Source organism: Phalacrocorax carbo, chromosome 11, assembly GCF_963921805.1.
Source record: "Phalacrocorax carbo chromosome 11, bPhaCar2.1, whole genome shotgun sequence".
Taxonomy (NCBI): domain Eukaryota; kingdom Metazoa; phylum Chordata; class Aves; order Suliformes; family Phalacrocoracidae; genus Phalacrocorax; species Phalacrocorax carbo.
The window spans coordinates 16,546,245-16,573,335 of record NC_087523.1 but is presented as its reverse complement, the minus strand read 5'-3'; the positions used below and the strand labels follow the sequence as shown (position 1 = coordinate 16,573,335).

The 27,091-nt window shown below is 40.1% G+C and overlaps 1 protein-coding gene across 9 annotated transcripts in view; it reads left to right on the top strand.

The window, feature by feature from the left end:
- IL1RAPL2 (interleukin 1 receptor accessory protein like 2) overlaps positions 1 to 27,091 on the top strand; it is a 395,107-nt gene that overhangs the window by 217,556 nt on the left and 150,460 nt on the right. For all 9 annotated transcript variants that reach the window (XM_064463223.1, XM_064463224.1, XM_064463227.1 and 6 more), the window contains one exon: positions 3,172 to 3,325. In XM_064463223.1, the coding sequence (XP_064319293.1) occupies positions 3,172 to 3,325 (154 nt within the window). The remainder of the gene's footprint in view (positions 1 to 3,171; positions 3,326 to 27,091) is intronic.

Sequence of the window (27,091 nt, the reverse complement as noted above, 5' to 3'; positions counted from 1 at the left end):
TACTTTAGGATCTGACTCCCGCTTTCTGAAGAAGGCATCTGTTCCCAGTCACAGCCCACTGAATCCTCAGGTTTTTCCCCTCCACCTTTGCGATTGAGTTTGACATGCACATGCAGGTGTAATCAGCTATCTTCTTGTGCAAATCTGCTCCAGAGGCACTGGGTGCAATTCCTTTTCATTATGATGAAATATTTAGAGAAGATTTTCATCCAGGAGGAGAGCGTAAGTTGACCAAAATGGAACAGAAGATAAATATGAGGAAGTCCTTGAGGTTCCTTCTTTATACCTTTGGCTGAAAAGATAAATCCTTGTGCTCATGAGAACCTGCCAGTTCACTGGTACTCAGGGAGTTTGGACCTGTGACTGATGACATACCATCAGACAAGACAGTAATGGTGCAAGCCCACTGTGTGCAGGACTCACCCTGTCTTCCAGAAGGCTTCTTTCTGTGGAGAGATTAATGAATCTGAGCCAATAATTGCATCAATTTACAGGGAGTTAACTGTAATTTAAACACAGTCTTAAAATAATTATGCCTGAATAGATTTCCACATACACACCCGGTAAGTAATAAAACATTTGCTATGAGGATTTAACAGTAGTATGAACTTCACTTCTGGCTAGAATTATGCTGCATGAAATATTTATTTTTAAAGATTTCCACGATTAATGCTATTGATATACGCACAGCTCTGTTACGCCTCTTAGAACTGTTTTGACAAGAAGTATAAGGATTTTTTTAAAATAAATGTATGTGTCAAGGCATGATTGAATGAATGGGATTTAACAGTAAGAGCAGTTTCACCAAAAATCAGCTGGCAGAGGAAAAAGGCATATTACATCTAGAATGTGGAGTCTTAATCCATTTCCACCATCTCTTTTCTACTACTGGGATGAAGGAAGGGCTGTGAAAACAATCAAAATGTCAGGTCAGGTAGTTGTTATCTACCCTACAGAAAAATACAGTTGTTGAGGTACTGCCACTTAAATTTCAAGGAAGAGAAAAAGAAGCATAAGAATGCACAACTTAATTATTGGGGGGAAAGCCCAAAATATTTAAGATGTCTAAGGAGAAAAAATAGGCCAGAGAAGGAAACTTTCAGATTCTTCTAGCAGGTAAACAGGGTGCATATCTGAAATATGCTTACTTTGTTTATTCTCAGAATTGTGTTCCTTCTAAATTAGGATTGAATAGAACGGAATCATATTCTTTGCCCAGTGTTCAGATTTAGTTCCTCCAAGTCAGGGGTTGATGCACCTTTAAACAGGACTGAAAAATTCAGTGCAAATCAGAAAGGATTTAATGGCATTTTCTGGCTCAGGTCTGTGTCCTGCGTGAGTCTCGACTCAGTGCAATTTAGTAACAAAAATAAGCTCTGATTCTTCTTAGCACAGCAGATAGGATCTGCATTCTGATCATGCTCTGTCATCAGTGTTAACTAAAGTCCACATGCAAGACAAGATTACGCTTTCCTTACGACTGTACTTTGGAAACAGAAAGATAACCTGAACACTCAGTTACCTGCAGTAGAATGGCACAGTTTCAGTATTCAAACATGTTGTAACTGAATTTGGCGTACTAGGGATAGGGATAAAAGCTTCAGCACTCCATTTTCAAGTGCAAGGCCAAAAGCTCACAGTCCCCTTTTTTTTTATTTCTTTATTATTATCCTTTAATTTAGAAACTGACATTGTGGATTTGGAATGTGAATGGAGCCCCATGAAGAAATTGTGTTTGTGTCGTTCTGATCTCTTGTCATGCAAGTCAATGCATTTTCTTGTTTGGTTGTTTTCTTAAGAGAAAGCTTTGTTCTATTTTGTTTGCTGTATTTCTGACACTGCTGTTGCAGACGAGCAGAAAATGGGGCATACGTGTGGGCTATTTACATGAATCTCTGAAGCTGCTGAGCCTGATGTAACTGATGCGAGATTATTAGTTGCAGTCTGAGAGCTTATTCCATGTTGGCACCTCACGAGAAGGGATAGAGGGGCATTAAAGGTACTTGGGCCCTGTGTTGGTTTGTGTGCTCTGGGTACAGAATTAGCCGGAGCCTCCCAAACTGTTGGGAGCACTACTGTTTTACAGAACTGAGGAGAGCATGGTTTTGTTTGCAGGCAGAACAGGCTTGATGTTAAAGTTATTGAGATAACTTTATATATATAATCTTATAATCTTATATATATCTTATATAATCTATATATTATATATATAGATTATAGATATAGATTATAGATATAGATATAGATTATATATAATCTATATATAATCTTAAAGTACCATTTTAAAAGGACAATGATAAGATTGTGCCTATGCTTTTAGTTCAGAGCATTCCAAGAGGTATTCGGTCATGAGCACTGTCAGCATGGAAAGTGACTGATGTAGCTGCAAGGATACAGAATGTTAGGAAGGGGAGAGCCTCTTCTTGCACGGTATCACACACTATACAGAAGGACTCAAATGCCATTCCAGTAGGACCACAGTTCGTAATGATGAACCTAAATCTGCCAGATATCAGCTAAGGTCTGCCTGGCAAAGTCAGTGAGAGTTGCAGGCCATCAGTACCATGTATTCCCTCAGAGAGTGCACGTGGGGGTGATGTTACTAAGAGCCCAGTGGTGGGAAAAGGCTGAATCGGAGTGCATCAGGTGCCAAAGAAGCCAGTGATGAGAAACAAGTCCATAAGGAAACCAGGCTTCCTGAATTCTCTTGCTCACAAAACTGCTGTTGTTCTGCCTGTTTTCTTCTGTTGGTAAATGCTTCTAGCCTGAGACTGTGTGTAAAGTTTGCCTTCAGGCTAACTCTTAACAGATGTTGCCCTTACTCCCTTCAAACCGAGATGTATTTTAATGGTCCATGCTAAAGTAGAGGTCTTGGCAGTTTTTCATCATGAAAAAGAGAAGATACTTAACCATTGCTTCAGGGCACCACGTATTAAACACGGCCCATGTGATACAGTGGGAATTAGTGAACCATAAAACATTTGTGTTTAATTTCTGTCTTCAATTTAATTCCAGTTTCAGGTCTCTGTACTTTCTGAAATTATATTTGAATTTGAATTGCAAAATATATTGATGGTTGTTTACCTATGTATAATAACGAAAATCTGATCAGACAACACTGTCTTCTGTCATACACGCTGGGTAATTTTGGCAATGGATTTTTTTCTGCAGGAATGTAAACCAAAAATGTGGAGAAGCATTGTAATTCAGAAGGGAAATACTCTCTCAATACAAGAAGTCCAGGAAGAAGATGGAGGAAATTATACCTGTGAACTGAAGTTTGAAGGCAAGCTTATACGAAGAACAGTTGAATTGAAGGTTACCGGTAAGAATCTTTGTTCTATGCCAATAGGAAAAATAAAGCTTTGAAATAATAAGAAAAAGTTCTTTTCACATTTCTTACTTCTGTTTGATAGAAGTAAGTCCAAACCAAATCTCAATAGCCGAGCAGTCCCAAACTAGGGGAAATTTATAACAAGATCTTATAAAATTCCACAGAAGACTACATCTACCTCTTGCTCTGTACAAAACCTGGAAATGCTGGTAATAAAGCAGAAGGTAGGGTGTACCTAAGTCCTCCCTATATACTGGAAGTAATTCAGACTCCAGTTTTGTCTTCAATGCTAAACAGAGGGAATGTTGACTGAAGCTGTAGAACAGGCTTTTGGTGAGGTTTGTGCTAGAATAAAACAGCCAAAAGAGACACCTTGAGCAATTGAATTTTTTTTTAGTGATTGTTCCATATTTTTAAGCTTTAGTTTAATTTATGATGATCAACCTCTCTCATCTAGGGTTTGTCTTTAGTGAAGAGTGTGGCAAAGCCCATTGCAAGAATGAAGTTAGGAACATTGGACTGTCAGGGGGAAAGTAACCCGATTCTCAGGAGATCATACATCGTGTGTTTCTGATTCCATGTAGTAATCTACTAGTTGACAGTATTTTTCTGTCTCCTTCCGTCAGGTACCAGAAATGAATTGGTAAAATAGTATTACCTACAAATATATTCCTGATTCCTTTCCATTCCACTGTACAGCATGCCATCTATAGTTATTATTTTGCCTTCAGTGTCTGTGGAACTTTGCAAGTATCTGAAAAAGCTGAGTGCTTTTTCAGCCTTTCACACAAAACCGTATCAACAAATGGTTATGTATTTTCCCATCTGTGTTTCAACATACTGATTAAAATGGGGTCCTACTTATAGCGGTGATAAGTAGAATTCTACTTTCTTATATGAAACTGAATTAGTCCATGTAGTATTTCTCATGTGTTCTTGAAATACAATTCTTTCCTTTGTTTTGACTGAAATCCATTTTTCTTATCTTTATTCCTTATTTTAAATGAGTTGTTCTCCCTTTGTGCCAGATTCATATATCATGTTGATTCTTTATTGTCCATTTTTGACCATGGACAGAGCTCTAAAGTATTGATTTGACCTACCTGACCCCAGACCTGTCAAATGAAGATGTAATACCTGCCCTGTGGATAGTTGCTGTCCTAGGTAGCATGCTGCTCTTCAACCAGAATATGAACTAAGTGTGACAAAGTGAAAATGAGATGCATCTAATTCAGTTCCCCATGATGGATATTCTTCAGATAACAGATATTCTGTGTTCTCCCTCTCATCGTGACCTTGCTAGAACTCATGTGTTCTCTTCATTATTTGAACAGTGTGGTGGTATATTCATGGTTTTTAATTTAATTTAATTTAGGACAATTTAATGAATTTGTCCTAAATGAACTATAGTATCTATTAAAGTTGTTTTATTAAAATGTTTATGACCTGAATTGTTAAAAATGTAAATATGGACTGTGCAAATGTTCTCCTTTTTGCAAAATGCTTGAGAACCAGGAGATTGTTCCCCTTGTAATTTGGTGTGAAATTATTTTATTAAATTTCCTTTAGCTTATAAAAGCACATATGTTAGTAAACACCTTTTGTAGATTTAAGTTTTTGGGAGACATATCTGATGTTATGAGTTTGCTGGTTGAACCTCCCTAGATACCTGGAATAGGCTAGTAAGTTTATGTAGATGATGACCTGAAAATATGGATTAGAACTACGAATGTAATACATAGAACCATGTAAGCATATTATCTTATAGCTTGGTGCTTCACCAAGTTTCTTTCTCCCGTTCCTGTTTTGTTTCAGTTTGTGAATTTTATATGCATGTGGGTTTAGATCTTTATGGGGGAGAGGTCAAAGAAAACTCATACAACAACCAGCAGTGAATTACCTGTGTTGTGTGGCTGGCCCTGTCGGGTGGAGGGTCCTGAGGCAGATCAGATCACAGACTGGGAGCAGGTACATGACATACTCAGGGACTTTGTGGAAGAATAAGTCTCATGGGAGGCAGAAAGAAAACTATGTACAGGTGTAGCTGTTGACACACAGCCTGAGAGTTTGCTTTCCCTGTGGCTAGTGCAGATCTAGGTTGGAGGCACCTCTGGGAATCATCCCATCCAACCCTCAGCTCAAGCAGAACCAGCTACAGCAGGCTGCCCAGGGCTGTGCCCAGCTGGGTTTTGATTATCTCTAAGAATGCAGACCCTATTACCTCTCTTGGCAAAGCTGCCACCGCGTTCAACCATCCTCACAGTGAAAAAGATTTTTCTTAAATTTAAACAGAATTTGTTTTGTTTCATTTTGTGTGCCCATTGCCTCTTATTTTTTTTCACGGAGGACCATTGAGAACAGTCTGGCTACATCTTTACACCTTCCCACCAGGTGTTTATACACATGGATAAGATCCCAATGAACCTCCTTTTCTCCAGACCAATCCACCCCAGCTCTCTCAGCCTCTCCTTGTAAGGTAGATGTTCCAGTCCCTTAATCATCTTTGTGGTGCCTTTCTTGTAGTGGGATTGATGTCGCACTGGGCCACACTGTTCACCTGTCTGAAAACTGAGCTCTCATCAAAATACTGTACCAGGAGGAGGTAGGCTGGGACCAGGGCTCAGGCTGCTGAACCTGCTGGTCTTTATAAATCACTGGCAGCGAATACTGCTGAAGGCTTACCAGCAAAGCTGTGGTAGAGTTGTCTCTGCTGTGCTGCAATGCAGATATGGAGAAAAGGATCTTGCCTACTGTTTTCTTTTGCAGGAACTTTCTAATGCTGTTTCTAATGCTGTTACATATTAACGTGCCTGAATTGGCATTTATTGGCAAGTGCCTGAGTTCCTCTAACAGTAAAGATTTTGAACAGCAAGACCCTGTGTGCTGCTGCTAGCAGCCATGGTAACCTGAAATTGTTATTAAAGAGTTATTCTGAAAGTGAAACAGGCAACTCCACATCTCCCTCAAGCAAGGAGAGTTGCACTGCCATGGAGAGAGAGGAGGCGGGGTTAGATTCCCTGTAGTCTTTCAGGCATTTGCTAAAGTACACAATACTTGAAATGCCAGTTAAGCCAATTCAGTTATTTACTTTATCTCTTGATTGTAAGACAAGGATCTTTGTTTGTTTAAAGTTGAATCAAATCTGGTACGTGAGGTTTTAAGTCCTTTTTGGAGATTCTGGTAGTTATGGAAGTAGCGATATGAAATAACTGATATTCATAGGTAAATGCAGTATGGGCATCTAAAGAGTGAGACTTGAAATCAGAATAAGTGGAGTGTTGACATAGCAGGAATGGGAATAACAGAAGGCTTCAGGAAAGTTTAAAGGTGCAGGAGCCAGAAGCACCATTTTAACTTGCTGTTGGAAAAGGTAATCAGAAGAGTTAATGATATCCAGGACTAATGCAGCAGCTTTACTGAAGAAGTGATCCCACAAGGCAGCCTGATCAAAGTTAATTGCAGACAAGAGAGCAGTGGTGGACTAAGTGAAGAAGGACTGTGTATTTGGTATTCATATTAGTGTTGCTTAAGCATTTATTTCAAGTAGAGTCTGCTAGGTGAGAATTTTAATTAGGGGCAAAGCCCTGCTCTTATTAGTTATCCAGCGATTACTTAAGCAAAGTTCCAGTGAAGTCATTAGAGCTATTAGAAGGTGCTGCCTTAACTTCCTGTGCCAGAGCATCAGAGCAGTTGCCTGAGTGGCTGCGGCTGTGCAAGGGAACTGCAAGGACAGCATGTGCCGGTCCCCAGGCACTGCTTTCGTCAGATCCAGGCTTGCCTTCTCACTTGTGCAGACCCAAACGAAGATCTCAGTGGCTCAGTTAGAGGTAGAAGGGGCGTTCCTGCTTCCTTTCTTCTACCTGTGACTAAGTCATGATACTAGCTACTATGAGATAATTTGTAAGAAAAAAAATCTCTGGAGTCACAGATGGAAACTGAAAGCCATCAATGTAACTCCTGGCCACAATAAGAAAGACAGAGATCTGGGTTGTATTAGTAGATGAGAAGAGCACAAAACAAACTGGTAAAATGGCATTTGTGGAAACGTGTAGTTTGACTGCACATGGAGTACTGTATGTGGTTGGTAATGTTTTCATATAGCTTTGATGGTTAAGGTACAGGCGAGTGGGATTAAGATTATAAAAGGCTTCAGAGGCTATAGCTCTTTGGGGTTGTAAGGAAGAGGCTTGCAGCCTAGAATATATTCGGAAAATATTTTGATGACAAAGTATTTATAGGGACAAAATCCTGAGCTACAATACAGCACTAATGAGCACTGCCTAAATCTTAGTGTTTGGGTGCATTTAACAATCATAGATTGTCAACAAAACAGCTTTTTCATCACTCTTTCTTCATGGGTTTGTTATATTATGCAGACAGATGTGAAACAAGTCTCGTCAGCCTTTTTTGCTGAAGAAACATGACAACAGCGTTATCTCTTAGCAAGTAACATGTAACCCTTCAGTCTATGTAAAAACAAATAATATATATATGTTTTCACTTTGCTTCTTGGTAGTTTTGTTGTGGACAAATGAGAGAAATTATCAAATGTGATCCAGGGTTCTAAAGCCTAAAAATGTAACAGAAACTTGGGTTTTAATTAGATAATAAATTAGAGTCCACCCACATAGAAAAGATGAGCATACTAGTATAAAGTTACAGATAATCAACAATATCAGAATTTATTAGTTTTTAGAAAAATTACAGATATTCAGGAATACCAGAAATCACAAGCATTTTAATTAGTATTTTTAATGCCAGTGTTTATTGAAGAACAATTATATTATTCAGATAAAAAGGAAAACCCAAGCATAAAAAGTCATGTCGGTTTTGAAAGGCAATTTAGGCGACCTCCCACTTTCCCCAACCCTATCAACAAATTCACTCTGTCTTGATACAAAGCAATGTTTCAATAGCTTTTGGGATGAAAATGTGCAATTAAGGAGAATACCTGCTATGTTTATCTGCTGGTTCTGCACTCTTTTTTAGTTTTAGAACACTGGTCTGTAAGGATGCAGGCTTAGAAGAAGATGTAAGCAGATGTACATTGGAGGTTGGGAAAGGGTTGACCCCCCTGGGAGAGGAGCAAGCCCTGCTCTCAGGTCCCAGGTGTCCCCTGGAAAATGGGGCTATCATGCAGGGATGTGCTTTTCCATGGACAGCTATGCTAGTGGGAGAGGTTGCCTTGTTCCTTCTGCGCTCTGTGAAAAGAGGTGGTTTGTGAACTTGTACCAGTGAATTATTTTCCAGTTTGATAGCAGAAGCTGCCCATCTGACCAACTTCATAAACTGCTGGTGATAGATTGCAGTGACGTGCGGGAGTTACTGGGCCACTCTGTCCAGCAGCCTTATCCTCCAAGTTTCCTTCACTCTCTGTCATATTCTTCATAGGCTGCTAAAATGCCTGGCTGTTCCTAAAAGTCATTTATGCAGCAATATTTGTTTTGACCATCATAAATGACAAATTATTCCACACAGTTACATGGATTGAATGATTCTGCCTGAATTCACTCTTTGCTCATAGTTTTTCAGTTAAATTCTTTCAAACCTTATTACATTGCCCACTTTTCAAATTACACCTGCTGCTGTTGCTAGATTTTTTTTGTGTGTTTGGGACCCCTTTATTAGCACAAGCAATTGATGGTGATTTGCTGTTATTAAGCCAAGGGGGTGAATTGGATTTTGAAATGCAAATGATTAGTCATACTCTCCGGCAGCTCTAGGGACATACAGAGGCAAGCTACCACAGAAAAAGTGAGGATATGAGCTAAAATGTACATCCGCTGTTTGGTGGTAGCTGCTTTTTTTGCACATTTTTAAGCCTCTAAACTGGGTATGCTATTTTACATTATTTGTAGCCTAATCTAGTGACACATTGCCAGGAATCAATGGGTGCTGATCAGTACAAATTTACACCTGCATTAATCTGTAATTGCACCCTAAACCTTATTAGTTTAAAGTAGGTAAAGTATTATCAACAGAATCATACAAATGACATGATGACTGACAACATTTTTGGCTGTTGACAGTCTCCAGAACGACCACAGCAAAAAGTGTTAAGATAAATTAAAAGCTTATTTGAACTGCACTGAAACATGTCCTTTGGAATTCAGGTGATTGTAAGGGATTTACTTTTATAATGTAAAATATAAGAATTGTTATTTGCTTAAAAATCTGAAGACATTTAACTATAATTCTATCCCAACGGCATTATGTTTTGGCACAAGCAGTTTAGTAATCTGCAGTGAATATATGAAATGTTACAGTATTGCTTTAGTAGTTTATTGTGGTTTAACCCCAGCCAACAACTAAGCCCCACCCAGCTGCTCGCTCGCTCCCCCCGGTGGGATGGGGGAGAGAATTGGAATGGTAAAAGTGAGAAAACTCACGGGTTGAGATTAAGACAGTGTAATAGGGAAAGCAGAAGCCGCATGCGCAAGCAAAGTAAAACAAGGAATTCACTCACTCCTTCCCATGGGCAGGCAGGGGTTCAGCCATCCCCAGGAAAGCAGGGCTCCATCATGCATGTAATCGTGACTTGGGAAGACAAATCCCATTGCTCTGAACATCCCCCCCTTCCCTCTTCTTCCCCCAGCTCTATATGCTGAGCATGACGCCATGTGGTGTGGGACATCCGTGGGGTCAGTTGGGGTCAGCTGTCCTGGCCGTGTCCCCTCCCAGCTCCTTGTGCCCCTCCAGCCTCCTCACTGTTGGGGCGGGGTGAGAGTCAGAAAAGGCCCTGGCTCTGTGCGAGCCCTGCTCAGCAGGAATGGAAACACCCCTGTGTTATTTTCCAGCACAAATCCAGAACACAGCCCCATACTAGCTACTGCAAAGAAAATTAACTCTGTCGCAGCCAAAACCGGCACATAGCTACTTATCAAAAAAACCCCTGCTTTTAGCTCTAAAAGGTCACTGAGCTCTGAATATTGGTGTGCAGATGGGAATGAATATACATAAAAGCAGGGCCAACATAAGACACCAGTTAAAAAAACAGGTGGCTAAGGAATAAAAGTGGATGAACTTAAAGTATTCAGCAGAGTTTTCTGCATGCTGACTGGGATGGGAAGTGTTTGCTGCATTTGGAGCTGTTTCCCTTTTCCTGGAAACAGCTGCTCCTTCTAGAGAGCTCTTTTTTTAGCTCCACATCTCCAAATGAAAAATTTCCCCTATTTAGTGTTCACCAGAATTGTATCGCATCTAAAGTGATGTTGAAGCTGTCAGCAGCTGTTGGACACAGGAACATGCTTTTCCTTCTTTCCTTTCTCTCCCAGCTTGGCAGCTTTAGCCCTTCTTTCCCCACCATGAACAATGTTCAGTTCACTCTCAGTGTTTGGCAGTCCTCTCCACTCTCGACATATGGCCTAGGGTGCCTGTCCCCCATCGTATCCCATGTGAGTGCTCTGGCTAGAGCTCACTCTTGGCAGGAAATGTACTGTTTCCAGCCGAAGGCCCAACTTCTGCTCTCCGTAACTTCATGGAGAGCTGCTGGAGTGCAGTCAGAGAACATTGGTGCTTTCTACTTTAGAGCCCAATTTTGTACTTAACAAGCTATTTTTATCTGTAAGCTGTAACTCCCCCCTCTACTTAGTAATACGGACAGCAAATCACTGTGCAAAATGCTTCCAGAGTAAGGGCATGATAGATGTTTGCACCACTTCCTTGGCTGATGTGAGGCCGTATCTCATGCCTTGGCCTCAGGAGGACACAGGGAGATGGGGGTCACACTGTGGCTTCCCTGACATCTGCCCGTGCGCTGCACTGGGCATTAGGTATCATTCTCTAGTAGTGTCACAAGGTAAGATATAATGATTAACTGACCAGAGCTGCTGAGCTCAAAATAAAGTACACATTTTCAGACTTTCATCAAACATAGCGCAAGCAGTTAGGAAGGGTAATAAGCATGTGAGATTTTCACAGTGACTTATATTTCCTTTTTAATTCATGGTGTTAGTACATGCCATTGGGCAATGGACAGTATTTGTAGAGGTAGAGGTAGAGGCAGCAGGGCCTTCATTCCTTCTGGAAAACACCTTTTAATATTTTTTTTGGAACAGAACTTTTACCAGTGTTTGAGTCCAAAAGAGAATAAATGAAGAAAAATCTAGAGAAACCTATTCTTGGGGGGAAAATACTTACAAAAAACAAAAGGCAAAGAGAAAAGCAGCTTGCTTGTAACTACAGTTCTAATAACTGTAGTTATTAGCTAAGTCTGCAGAAATTCTGTACTTCTGGGGGATACTACAGATTGTTTGGGGACAGAAGATCCTTCCTGTTCCCTTCTAATGTTGACATGTAAAAATATATAACATTTACATCATATCCGAAGAGACATTTCCTGCTGCTATAACTTACACATTTCCATAGCAAAACTTCGTCTCTTCTCCCTGTTTGCAATATCTTGACACAGTCAGGGAATCACTTTTTCATTAAATGCAAAGGATAGAGGAAAACCTGTCCAAATTAAGTTTTTACTGAGAGTCCCAAACTTTAAAAGACCTTTAGTCAGTCTCCTTTAGTAGGAGATACTGTATGTAGCATTTCCTCTGCTGCATTTTCATGTAAATGATATATTGCATCTTCTAGTATTTTGATTTTCTAAATGAAACCTTCCTTTCTGTGACAGAAACCAGGCCAGAAATGGGTTAAGTGCTGACAAATACAGTACTTAAAGACCAGGAAATGAATTTCACAGCTGGGTTCTCAAACCATTACTGAAATAACTGTCTATTTAAAGCTACATATAGGAAGTGCCAAAAATTAGAGTTTTCTTTTGATATATTTTATGTGATTTGTATTAATTTTTATCAAGGTCCTTGTTTTGTAAATATTAGGTTTCTGTTTCTTACAGTAAAGTATTTATCTTAAACCTCTAATTCGGATTCTGACTTGTTACATGTCTGGCCAGCAGCATCCTATTAACTGCTGTAGAGAGCTAAGCATGTTTCTGTGGTCAAAGCACGCTTAATAGCCAGTAATTTCTATAATGACTTTAATTTTTCTAGCTACCTCAGGCAAACCAGTGTGCTCCAGAAAGAGAAATGTGGCCGTTTGCTTTTGACCGCATTTGGAAAATGGAGCAATTTCTCTACCTCTTTCAGAGTGTTCCTTGTTCAACCATGCAAAAACCCCAACATAAATCTGCAGGAACTTCTGTGCCTGCGAAGAGTCACCAGGAAAATACAATCCAGAGCGAGATACAATGCAGGTGCCCATTTACCTGGAAGAAGTGACACAGCCAGTCACATTCTGTCTTTTAACATCTCTTTTTCACCTGACACCCGGCAAGGTCCTGATAAATTGACCCAACTCGATGGTTTAAAGAGCACCTCATCAAAGTCGGTAAGCTGAGGATCTGGACAGTATCTAAAGGATGCACGTGCCCATTCGTGGTTGCTGTGTGAACTGTGTCACTGTTGAAGTAACAATGCAATATATCCGCAAGGATAAAAGCTCCTTCATTTTCTGCCCCTCAAATGATCCAGATTGATGACTTTCCCATTCACCAGAGTGACCTGTTAATATAGGGCTCATGAAAAATGAGTTTGGAAGATAAACATTAAGTATTACCTCCATATTTCCTGCAGCACGTACAAGTTCTAAGGGCAATGAGAAATGTAGCGATATGCTGCAGTCTATGAATTATATATAGTCTCAGTACTCTTGGTGCTTTACTTACAGCTTCACAAACGGCCTTCCTAGCTCATGAACATGCAAAGTAATTAGAATGGCAAATAGCATTAGTTTTTATTGACCTGTGATACCCTCTAGTTCTCTGTGATGTTCTTGAACATCATGTAGTTTTTTTTCCCTTCAGCCGTAAATCGGCAGTTTGCAGTTTGTAGCATTGATTATTTGGTATTGTCTAATTTATTGATGTGGGCAGCCAAGGCTTCCACACTTGTTATCGGTTGCTTATTTGTCCAATGATCTGTCATTGTGCACAGCAACTGTAGCTTGCTGAATTGCTTACTATATACTGTAAATGTCAGATATGAGCTCCCACTTTAAGAATTGCCTTTTATTCTGGGAGCTGCTGAGCCACATTCTCTAAGTGTGTTGAGCTTTCAGTAGTGGAGGTGATTTAGTATAAAGGATAGGACTGTGGGTTTTTTGCCCACAACAGCGAGGTAGAGTGCAGCCACTGATATAAACTGTACATTTTCATTTCCTATATAAAAGAGGCTTCCTTCATCATGAAAGTGTAGGCTGGGTGCTCATTCTTCTTTATTAATAATAGATAGGCAGATAGATGCACAGACATGGAGTAATGCTGCCCCTGAAACCATTTTGCTAATAGTAAAATAGATACACATGAGTGAGCAGATTGCTTTACGCACTAAAAATGAAGCCTTCCCACCCTCCCAGAGAAACGCTGCAAATCTTGACTAATGTTTTGTCTCATAACAAAATTGTGAGTATAGGAAGCAATGACTATCTAGTTCCTTTGAAATGACTGGAGAAATTTTAATAGAACTGTAGTAACTTTAGCTGGGGATTAGGGTTGTGTTTTCTCAGCACAATGTCGATGCCTTTCGGAGCTGGTTTATACTGGATAGCACTTGTGGCTGAGTATCTGAGGTGAGAAGTTCTGCTGTGGAAGAAATAGAGCTCACTACTGAATTGTCAGCATTATTTCTTGCTGCGCTTATATAGTCCTCAAAGGTGCCTTATTCAAGTGCCTGTTTGGCCTGACCCTGTTTAGCTTATGAGATCTGACAGTAGTAGTATTGCTTCAGGCTCTGTTGTTACCCTTATGAAGTTCACCAGAAGACTGAAGCCAGTAACTTACTGAGGTTGATTCTGTGCCTTGCAATTTTTAAGTTGAAAGGTCATACGAAAATATGGTATGTGTGTTAAGTACCCTGTCTGTCTTTAATAGCATGAAGCAGCATGGGATATATGTTCTTAATTTTTATCAGGACCAACCAAGCTATTTTCTGTCTTTGATAGTATTGATTGACCTCTTGTAAGCAGGAGAAAAATAAGGATTCAACTAAATTTGTATTTAGGTGTTTATGACTCCAGTCTATTTCAAAAGGATAGGTAACTACTAGGTTACATTAGACTTTCATGTGGTGACTTGCAATGCAAGCATGTTTCGGTAAATAAAATCAATTTGCAAACAATGGGAAGGGAACAGTAAGTGATTTAACGTTTCATCTTTTTCTTTGGCTTAAAATGAAAAGCTCTCAGAGGTGTTGTTTATGACAAGCCCTACGGGCTGAAGTACTCTGAGAAAGTTCAGGAAATGCAAAGGGCAGAGTTGCAAACCAAAATGATTTATCAGTAAAATTAATGAACAATATAGTTGTAAATTTGTAAGGCAGCTTTGGATTCTTATCCTATATTTTTTTTCTGGTATAGCCCAACTGAGGACCTAAAGGACTGTTTCTACTAGTAATGGGCAGTGTGGTCTGTGGGGTCTCAGGTTTTATTTTATCTTGGCTGGTACTGGTTCTCTTGTGTGGGTACCTGTCTGCCAGGAATTGGTCTGAGATAATTTCATAACGGCTTGAGATGATAAAAGGCCTCTGGTTATATCAAAGCAGACTAGATTCAAGCACCAGATGGCTTTTCATTTTTATTGAGTACATATCACATTAGTAGTTGTGGATAGCTGAGTTGCCCATCCTGGGCCATGAGTGGTTATAGTTTCTGGCAGGGAAGGAGCCAATTTGCCGTAAGCCGTATATGCCCTTATGACTTCTCTGGAATACACTAACATGCTTCTTTTTCTTCCTAAATGGGAAAAGAGGTGCATCTGGAACAAGGGAGGGGTGACCCTGCTGGGGCTCTGACAGCTCTGTAACCTCTAAGTGGCTGTAGCAACTGTATATAGGCAGATTATTGTTATCTGCATATATGTGCATATGACTATGCAGTAAAGTGATCTGATTTAGAGATGTCATTTCAGTTGTGCTTCTCTTGGAACACAGAATGTTGCAGAAATACAGACAACTTAATTCATAAATAAAATAGGAATGAGAGGTACTCAATGGGGTTTTCATCATGGTGTGGGTGACAATGTGAGAGGAAGGGGCCTCAGAGATACTGTGGGAAGGATTGGACGGTCAGAGATGAAGACCTTGGTACTTGGTTGAGTTTTCTGATAAAAAAGTCTGTTTGAAACTGGTGAAGAACCTAAGCAAAGCTTCAGGCTGCTGAAGAAATGTGAGTTTTCTGAAAAAAATAATGAGTTTTGTCAAAGAGGAATGTTAGCATTTGTCCCCTTATGAAATTCTTTGTTCTTCCGTAGCAAAAATTCCATCTTGGGATAAACTGCAACTTTTCTGTGGTGTTCTCCAGAGGGAGAGAATTCCATTTTCCTAACCAAAAGACTTTTTCCATCACTTGACAAAGAAGCTGCACTCGAAGGAAATACTGTGATCACGGTCTGGGAGTGAGTAGAAAAGATGGTAGAGAGGTCAGTTTGGAAAGGTGGTGGTGCTCAGCAGTTAGTATTGTGGTGCCTACACCTCCAGCAATGACAAAGTCTGTTATGTCCTCATCTTCAACATGTTTCATACAGCCTATGCAAAGAAATGGTTCATAGTTTACCCATATACTGAAGTTAATTCACTTGGGATTCTTTGTTTTAAACAAACTTATCGAAGAGAAATTTCTCTTCCATGTTAGTGGCTTCCCATACAGGGTAATTCAAGTTCCTATAGATTATGCCAACATAACTGAAACAGTATCGTAAAGCACAGAAGTATTTCCAACCATTCCCTCAAGGATAGTTATCAATGCTAGTTTTGATAGTTATCAATTCATTCCAGAAAATCAGTCAGAGAAGCTGGGCACATCTGAAAAGTACATGTTGTATCATTCTACCCATATGGAAAAATGCCCCATTTTGTGTTTTATTTTTGATTTCTGCTTTTTCTCCACTTCCCAAATGTGAATAATTCTGTTCCCCACTATCCACTGTCCTGCATCACAACTGGAATTGTGTATTTCATAAGCAAATACTGAGGCTTGTTTCAGCTGGAGCTCATGACATGGGGGAGAGGTTAATGTGACCTATCATACTCTGAAGATAAGAGTGGCAATTATATATATTAGTTTAATATAGAGGATATTGACTGGAAAGAATTAAAGATGGTTCCTTCTCATTAAGTTGTGGGAGGGTCAGAGCAATGGCTTTCAGCACCTCCAAGATGTCTGGCTATCTGCCACCGTATCTCTATTCCTCATCAGCCTAGGCCTTATTTTAATATTTAAAATGGTACCTCTTTTCTTTTTCTAGCCCTCAGAAGGGCTTTAATTCTTTTACTCGTTCTACCAGTGCTCTAGCTGCTACAGCTGTTGCTGTCACATTTAATAAGGGCTTTGTAGAGTTTAAATATTGCATTGCTGCACCAGCTTTTCTTTGGTGTAAGAGAAGAGCTTTGTTCATTAAGATGAGGTGCTCTTCGCTGGCTCTGCTGCTGACGTGTGGGTTTCAGCTGAAGGTGACAGGAACTTGTAAGTTGCCCCGGTATGCAAGTGAAGCTCCCTGCGGAGCAAGTGCTGCCTGACACTGAATGCAGCCATCAATGGAGCTAGGAGCTTGATGTGCTGTGTGATCCCATCCAGCACAGAGCCCTCACCGATTTGTCCGGGTCTGTGGTATTTGCAACCTTATGTCTTTTAAATAAGAATTTTAAATTGACCACATTATAGTTCCTGACTTGTAGTTATGCCATTACTCCCAACTTTGTGGTTGTATATTTCTCATTTTAAAATCTCCAGTGATACTGTGGTTCTTTTTATGCAGTAAACAGGTAACTTTCCTTTGCTCACTTGAAGACTAGGTGGGAAATAAGGCAGCAATGTGGACAGTAGCTTGACATTTTAAAATGTCAGGGGGAGGAGGAAGCAAGACTAAAACTTGATGTCTTCATGCCTACAGTAACTCAACTGCTTATTGAAATATTCTTCTCCCCGGCCTTGAGCTCTGTATATGTCAATCCGGCTGAATATAATTGGGGCTGTTTACTTTGACAGGCAGTCAAAATTTGAGAAAAACATGGAAGAAACCACTCAGCCCCCAGTCTGCAGCATACTGCTGTAGACCCTCCTGTGTACATTGTATCTTCTCCCGTGTTCCTTCTCCCTGAACTCCTCCATCCCTCTGCACAACTTGGCTAGATATTTACATTCATTCTCAATGTTAAACTGTGCATTAAAAAAGCCCATTTCCTTCCTGAAGCTATTCATCATCTCCCAGGACCTTTGATGACATCCCCTTCCTTTGATTCTGAATCATTCTCATGTTTCCAGTATGACAGACAGTGATTTTATTTTTTTTTTCCCCTAACATTACAAAAAGACCAACCTCACTTGTTAGGATTTCATTTGAAGTATCTGGGTGAAAAGATCTGAGCTGTGGGATAGAAAAGTATTGCTGAAACGTGATATTTTTAAAAATTGATAATAAAGTCTAGGTTACTGTGCAACGTGTATACTTTCATCTAAACATTATAGGCTGTTCTTTTGTTTGAATTTTCTGGGCAATGAAGGAAAACAGATGAGCGCCCATTTTGGTAAAAATACTACATTTCAAGAACATTATCAATTATATTTGGACACCTTGTGGCATGTTTCTATCCTTTAAATAAGATTGGTTTTGGCTTAGTGTGCTTGTACTGCTCTGATTCTGCTTTAATTCACAGACATTTGCGTTTTCTCTGCTTTCACTGTTGGTAGCATGCTTGGTGAATAACAGCTTGCTGGGTTTACATTATGAAAATAAGAACAGGAAATGAAAACGCACATCCTTATCTTCAAGCAAAGATGCCTAAATTAGAGCAAATCTTTTTGTTGTTCTTATGTTTGTTAAATATAAGGCATATTCAAATCCCAGCTGACATGAGAAACATCCGCAATATGGAAAGTGGTAATTTGAATTCTCAAATCTATTGCATAGCTGAGCCCATTCAACCTCAACCAAATAAAAGTTAAACCCAAGCAGAGATTGTTTCCATGTTTGCATTTGAGGTTCTCCTTCATTCTAATGCATGCTTTCATTTCTAGCTGAGAACTTACAACCAGGCTGTGCTATATTGTTGTGGAGGGAGAAAGAGGGAGTCTCCAAAAGGGCATCTGCAGTTGGTGACCCAGCCTCAGTAGTCCAAATCAGTCCAAAGACTTGGTGGAGAGTTGGAAGGAGGAGGCTAAAACAGGTGCCTAAAATAATCCAGAACCTCAACTGGCACAAATCAGCAGTAAAAATCTAGGAGACAGTGCTGCTTTGTACTGACCGAGGGCCTTTATATTTAATTCTCAGTTGCTTATTATGGAGGTGGGTTTAAAAAGTTGCTCCTGTTCATTTAGATTCAGCTTGCGGCTTGTCGTATATGCCAAGGACCTTGCCACTGGAGAGGGCATTGCAAGATAACACAAGTAACAACAAGAGTGATTGTTCTCTTGTCTGAAGACCTAGTGCACCAATTACTATTTAAAATCATTATTTAAAGTGTTTGTCATAAACCCTTTCATGGCAGGAGCACTTTTGAAATATTAAATGCTATTTTCCCTTTAGCCAGAGCAAGAACTGGGGGAGAGATGGAGTCACTGGAAAGCATGTGGCTGCAATTTCTTGTATGAAGCTCATTTGTCAACATAACAGATGCACTGCTGTAGCGATGGGGTTATCGTTGTGTGTGCAGTATGTCAGTCCGAGGGTTGTCCTGGAGGCAAGATGCGCATGTAATATAAAGTGGTGGAGGAATGTAGCTCTGTTCCATCTCTGTCAGAGGGCATGGTGCCTGTGCCAAGGGAAAGGGCAAATGCCACCATGCTGACATGGTGCTGCATCCTTGCGTCACTGTGCGGTGGGCTGGCTGGTACAGCTCCCACGCCCCGGCTGCCTGGGTGCTTCTGCACTGCTAATGCAGGCACTGCTTGCTGAAAGCCCTCTGTGCTGCGGTCCATCGCATCGTGTAAACACATGTACAGTGGCTCATTGTCTGAGCAGCTGCTAAAATTAAACATGTGAGCGCAAGTTGTTTTTTACAGCCTCATTTTGATTTTCTCAAAGCAGTCATTTGTATTAGAGGTGGGAGGCTGAGACCTGATCTGCAAGGGGGCTGGCTATGGTATCCTGTATACTGGTTTGTGTGAAGAACATAATCAATGAAATTGATAGTTACATTGGTATAAAATTAATGGGAAACTGGTGCTAGGCTTTGAATATTTTCAAAGTATTTTTTCTAAATTTGACCTTAGTTTTGATTTTCTGACCTTCAAAAAGGACAAAGAGCATCTGAACAGGTATTTTTCTTGCAACAAAGATGGCAACAGCAAAATCAACTCTGGCCTCTGATCAACCCTGAGAAATTTCAGCCTGAAAGGGGAAGGTTTGTAAGTCACTGACTTAGCGTGGAAGCACAACCCGTGTACGTGTATGTATAGCTGTAGCTGTTGTAACAAGGGCTAATGTGCGCCTACCAAAGAAAACTCAAAATGACAAAACGCAATGTGAGAAGTGTAGGAGATAGAAAAGTAACCAAGTGAGTAAATAGTACATGCTTTGCAAGAAATCCATCATAACATGAAACTGAAAGAAGAGTATTTGCCAACTTCCCAAGATGAAGGTGATGGTACTCTAGACAGTTAACATCAGTAGCAAAAATCTAGGACTCAAAAGCAAACATGTATATTAAACTGGTTTTATCTAGGGTAGTGTTTTTGATCTAATAGCAATTAGATGGGTGTGCCACTCGCTCCTGTGTCACTGGAGGGGCAAAGCATCTGAAATAAACAGTCTGGCTTCTATCAATGTTAATCAAAGTAACTTGCGTCGTACTCCGTGGTCTTCCACCAGCGCACAGTTGAGCATTTGGTCCATTTCAGACATATGTGGCAGTGCTGGAGAACAGCTGTGCAGATGCAAAGGCTAAAGAGTTACAAAAGTAAGAGGTGAGGGGAAGCAGGCAAAAAAAGAGCTTCCATATCTGTGGAAGAGTGTGAAGTTTTGGTGGGTGTTGTTTCCTTTGCTGTGGAGAGCAAGCTTTTCAAGCCATGCCTTGTTCCCATCTAAACAGAAACACATGCGGTTCCAGCTGTGAAAATTATCAAGGAGTAAACTATTCTCAAATTACTTTGCTGCTTCATTTCATAGTTATGATTTTGGAAGCATATCACAGCAAAGGCCTTCATCCAGGATTAAGTTCAAATCAAGTTTTGAGTTTTGAAATGGAAGTCAGTTGTGAAATCCCTAAGCATTTAAAAATTCCCCTGAAGAATTTAGCAGATGAAAAATATATTTTATGTTAAATGGTTCATTCAAAAAGTAAACAAAGAGGAGAAGGGAGGAAACAGTTGATTCTTAACAGCAAAATAATTTATTCATTTGATTTTCAGATTGTCTTCTTACCTCTGCAGAAAAATATGAGGATCTTAAAGGTAGAGGTGGGAATGCATGGATACCAGGAGCAGGCATGCGCATACGTCTTGTTGTGTATTGTGAAAATGATGCTACACACATGAGTTTACTCAGAGCTCCTCATTCTCTACCTCCTTGTCTGGTGGTTTAGCTGCGTGTGTGGAGAAACACTTCATGAGCTGCTTGAGCTTTCTAGTCTTGATTCTGACTCTGAAGTCCCTTAGTCAGAAATGTCAGGAGGGTACTCATGGGCCTTAATTAATTTCTATGGGACCAAGATTAAGCATGAGGCTGTTGACCATCCCTTAACAAACTGTCTGCTGCTGTTCAGCACAACATAAGTGTTATATTCTCCTTGAAGTCGATGAGGTTTAAGCACAATGCTTAAGGGCAGTCACACAGACTTTGGCAGAACAGGAGTGGATAAGAGAAGCGGTGCATGTGAAAACCTTTGCAGGGTCCTTCCATCTCCCAAGGCTGCCTCTGTTCACCTCCAGCCTGACTATGCAAGTCTGGCACATGTCAGAGCGCAGCTTTTCCAGCTGTGACAGCACTGCAGCTACCACTGTTGTAAAACATCCAGTCACTTTCTGTAATGCCCTCTAATCCCAAACACTTGAAAGTATATGGGAAACTTATGCTGAATCAGTACCTTATGAATAAGGAAGCTTTTCTTACAGAGCTGATGATAGAAATGAATGTTTGTCCCTTGTATTGAACAAAGTGTACTTGTGCAGCAGTTTCATCTCTGAATGGCATTTTCAGCTGCAGCTACTAGGAACACAAATGGCAAAAAAACCATGCACTGTTGTGAAGGTTGTGTTGAACATAAAACTTGTCTTGTACTCATGTACCAAGTAATAATGGTAATAAAGAAAAAACTGTTCAGAAAGTGCTACTACTTGAATTAGGCACATCTTCATCTTGTTAAAATAAATGTATTTATTAAGCATGCATATCTTTATCTCTTATGTAATGAGAAGAACAGAGCCATATCACAGATCTGCAGTGTCTTTTGTGCTCTACAAATTCAGTGCGACAGTCACCAGACAAAAAGAGATTTATACTGTGTCTTGTAATGGGTGGAATAATTAACAGTGGTGGCATCCATCACTTCTACAACAAACTTATCTCAGAACTTTACCATTGAGTCAAGAGAAAAGCAGGAACAAAACACAGGACTAGAACAATAAGTCAGTTACATACTTGGCTTTTTAACTTGGTGTACCTAATATGGACACCTGATACATAAATCTCTACAGCTTGAACAAAGTGTTGCTTAATAATGTGGACACAGTCTGGGCTCAATTTGTCAGTAGTTAATTCTGCAAGGGTAAGAACAAGGGAAAAATAAGCCCCACAACTGTCTATGGAATTTGAAGGCTATTGAATGAGATTCAATTTTTCTTTCTGCTGAGACACTTTCTTCACTGGGAGCATGTAATAGCTAAAGATTTTGGAAAAGTTCCCTGTCATTGTAGGGCATGTGATCTTGGATTTGAAGGAAGAGGTGATATCTTAACAAGATAGTACACATGAGTAAATGGTTGCTCAGCTCTGGTGTAACTTATTTCTGATTTCAACACCTGTTGGAGAATCCCGCTCTGACTTGAGGCACTTCTCGCTTTTCATTCTTCTGGGACAGGCATGTATTGGGGTTACTATCTCTCTCTCTTTTTTTTTTTTTCTTTTAAATAACTTTTGCAAAGCTGCTTGCCAAGTGCGGTGCCATCAAACTGCATGGAAGTGGCAATCCCATACAGTAGTACCCTCAGACAACAATTTGGGAGCAAAAGACTGTTGCATTAGATATGGAGCATGCCCTGGTGTAACCCACACTCCTCCTGCGCGTCTTCCTGCAGTTCTTTGCTTGTTTTCTGCTATCAATAGCCTTCTGTTAAAAAGTAAAGGTTTTTTGCAAGCTTTGTTGATTTTGAAAAAATAGGGGAGCAATAAGACACTGCATAATTCTGTACAAGACGTGGCGATAATGGCTCTCAGAAGACAATTGTAAAAATCAAGATCACTGGGATTAGTCTTTTTTCTGTATTACAACGCATTATAAGTATGGGAGATGTCCAGGAAGTATTAGGTACAAGATCTATGAGAAGCTTAAGTGCAGTATGGAATTGGCTGGCTAAAGATAATACCAAGGTTAATAAGGGGAGGAAATAATTTTCTGACTATAAATCACATGTGTAATTATGCAAAGTATGGTTAAAAGGGCATTTGGATCTTGGGCTCCATCACCTGAGATGGTTCCCTTAGCACTGATGTATTCCTCAGGGTTGCATGATGCTACATCATTTGGTGTGAGGCGAATAAGGGAGGAAGTGTTGGTCAGCCTGAGTACCTAAAACCAAACCAGATTTACAGATTTTGGAGATTTTACGCAGGTAGATCTCAGTTTAAGTATGGGGCAGCTGCACACTTCCTCTCCGGGAAAGGAAAGGTAAGAAATTCATTAATTTACAGGAATGCCTGTGAGAGCTCCGAGGGAGGAGTGTGGTTATCTCTAAAGCACACCACCAGTCCTGTCCGCAGAACACATTCAGAAGAGGAGGCGGCAATAATACAGGTCATCCTAGAAACCATTATGTGTTGATGAACTAGTAGTGGAGAATTCAGTCTGGAAAATCACAGTATCTATTTATAAAGGAAGGAACTCAGGGAAAACATTTTGTTCACTTTTATTAAAGTTGCACATTCACTTGTACGATTTGGGGGTTATTTCCATTATGATCTGAGCAGACCAAAAATTCCTTTCAAACAAGAATCTTTCTGGCTGCTATAATTCATCTCACATTCAGATGGAAAAGGAAGAAAATTTTTAGTTCTGTTGCCCTTGAAAAACAACGGCCTTTAATTAAAGAGGGATATTTTTAGTGAAATACAAAATAGCTTAATGAAATATAAAACTTTGCTAGTGGTCATTGAAATTCAAAGCACTCTGAGTTCTGGCATTAGTGCAGAAAGAAATTTAATATAAATATGTACATAATGTCTGTCACTGCTCCCATGTCATGTTGGTTGTACTCCTACAGCACATGCAACTTTCTGTGAATTTGCTGACTGCTAAATAATAATGTAATTTAGTGACTCCCTTTAACAGCAGACACATAATCATCTCTTCAAAATAATAATGTAAGATTCTAGTTGATCTGAAGAAAGTCATATAGCTTTTTAGCCTGTAATTAACATACATACTTGCCAGCTTTGCTTTTTCACGTAGATATAGGAGCAGTTGTGTATCTTATTACATTTTTGCTTTGCTGGGAGTCTGCATTCCAAACTCTACAGAAAGCTGTGAAGGATTTGCACACTTGGTGCTGTAAAACAGAGCTTGAAAAGATATTGAGTTTCAATGCAAGGGCCTCTTTCAGTAACAAAGCCTGCACTGCATCTACCTCAATATTATTTAAATAACTCTAAAAAAATTTAAAGAAAGAATCTGAACATTCCCTGAAGGTGCAAGTGCTTCTGTTTTTAGTGGACATGAATCTTCATCTCTTACTGAGGTGCTTGTGATCAGTACATTACAGCAGATGTAATCCACACTGGTGGAGAATGAGTCTTTGTCCCCCACTAGTGGTTGTCCCTGGATGATAAAAATGTGTCACAGCTGGTTGCAAGTAGCAGTATTCCCTTACTGTGGTTGATTGGTGTCTCTGCATGAAGATCTGAAGCTGCCAAAACATAAACCTTCAGGGTTTCAGCTCTGCTGCTCACCCCGTTCAACTCATGGCTTTGAACAAGTTATTAGATTTGGAGTGTGTCATTTCCCCTCCCAACAAAAGCTCAAGCATACGTGCTGTTTGTGCAGAGAAACTGGTGAATTCATACTTCCAATATTGTGTAGGTAGGATAGAAGCAAAATTAATAGTTGTTGTTATCTACTGGGGCTGTAACTCCTAATTCTTCCTGCGCTTGGCTTTGGTAAAAAAGTTTTCATGTTTGGGTAAGTCATCATGTAATCTCAGAGGGTGTTTTAGCTGGGAATGTGGAGGTGATTGTAGGAAAGCCCATGCCCCAGCAAATAACTCTTATATAATTGGTAATATGCCAGCAGGACAGCGTTCAACTAGCTTATTCATGCCAGTCCTAAGAAATGGAAGCTGGGGAAGAATAGCGGCCATATACTGCTGTAAAGTGTTACAGTATTTGTCCTGCATCCAAACACTTTTAAGACAGATCAGACCAAATTCAGGTCTCTCCTGAAATCAGAAAAATGGTGATGCATTCAGAGACATTAAATCAGTCACCTGGGAGCGTGAGGAGGATTGGTGCGCACCCTCCAGTTTTGGCCTGTCACTTCAGGTTTAGAAATGAAGGGTACCGTGCTGCACAGCACCTGATCTTGGGCTCCCCCAGCTTCTTGGGGGGTAACACAAATCCCAGGTAACACTGTGGTAAATAACAGCAAGGAGTCTATTTATCATGGTGTCTGTGACATTAGCGCTCTTGTTAGAAAGGCAGCTCTATTCAGGTAGTTCCATATTAGCTATTTTCTTCCTAGGGAATAAAAAGATCTGGATGACAACCATATGATTCAGACCTACTCGGAAGTTAGCCACCACAACAGGAGCAGAAATTTGCTGGAGAGTCCTACTGGTGTTAAATCTCTGTGCAGACAGTGTCTGGCATCATTTTATTAGCAGACTAGATATGCTGTTAAAAATTATATCTATTATATCCGTCCCAGAGGCGTTCGTTCATAAGAGAGTAATGGAGCTCAGCTGACAAAAGGGATTTGTCCATTTGGACATGCTGAAGGGCCTTGAGATAAGAAATAATTCTCACATAAGCAGTTTCTGAGTTAAAATATTAATTTATAGGAAATACTTTAAAAATAGGTCTTTTGAAGAGATTTTATATGGCTCAGGTTTCTCATTTTTAGAAGCTTTAGAGCTTACCTCACCTGGTAAGAGTTTGCAAATCCAATCCCAATGATTTGTGTGTCCACATTCACACTTTTTAAGGCATAATAACTTCCTGAGCGAGGAGTAGGTTTTGCTCAGGTAATAGCCATGCTATGTTTTTTGGGATTAGCTCAGGGAGCTCTTTCCTCTGGCAGTTTCACTGGACAAACCTCCGCCCTGATGGAGACTCGTTGGCCTTCCCTGAATGGTGCGGTGGGGATGGACGGGCAGGACTGCAGAATCCTGCTCTTTTTGTTTACTTCCTGAAAGTCCTCCCTGAGCAAGTGGCTTGCAGGCAATTCTGTGACAGACTGAGCTGTCATTTTAAAAATTACTTACAGACATAGGAAGTACAAAACCAATAAAGAACCAACCATACTTTTCTCTTCGGAGGAGCCCTTCTTCCCTGATGCTGTGTGCCCCACTCCACGCACCATCTCTGTAAGGGACTGTTCTTCCTTCTGGCAGGGGTCAGAGTTTGTAACTCCCTTTTACGTCCAACTTAGGAGCCAGATTTCAGCTTACATGCCAGCATGTATTTCTTGGGATGTTTCTATACATTTTCGTAATTAATTTCTAAGGTGCAATATCAGATACTTTGCTAACATCTGAATTTATCACCTGTGTTGCCGCCTACCTTTACTGTTATAATTCTGCCAAAGAGCAATAAATTGGTCTGGTGCAGTTTGTCCTTTATATACCATGCTGCCTACTGCTTGTGTATACATTACCCAGTGGCTATGTAGACAGTGGCACTTTGAGGGGTGGAGGAGGAGGTGTGAGGGTTGTTTTGCTCTTACAGTTTGCTAGAAACACTGGAGAACTGTGAAGGCTACTGTGATTCTCTTGAGCTCATTCTTTGGTTGGTGCAGAGTTTGCCACTCCTCTAAATGAGCGCAGAGATTACATATACTATAGCTACTAAAAAACCCTGGTCAGCAGTGTACAGGAAGGGAATGTATTGGTTTGCCCTTTATCTGTTTTTGTGATTATTTCTTGTTAACGTCAAGAAGAAGTCTGGTTCAAATAATAGAAAAGATATCAGGAATGTAGCTGCTAGGAGAAATTGCCCCATTTCAAGAACTGCTTTTATATTGGTAGATTTTTAGACATTCGGATTATCATCTTTTCAATGGAAGAGACAGTGTCAAAGCCCCGTTTATGACTGCTTGCTTCAGATTGCAGATTAAGAGTGCTTTTAAAACTGTGTTTAAAAATGCCATTTATAAGAAAATCCAAGAAATTTGGACTTTGCAAAAATGGACCTAACCCATTGTCAGGAATGTAGAGGGCTTGGAGACGTGCATTGTAGCTGGCGTCTCTCCTGGTTTTGGGAACATCTGACATTAATCTTGATTGCACAAAATGAGAGAGCACCATCCCAAGTCTCTGCAGAGTCCCCCTGCCCCTGGGGTTACTTCTGTATTAATTTCATTTACAGGAATTGAAAATAGTTTCCTTAAA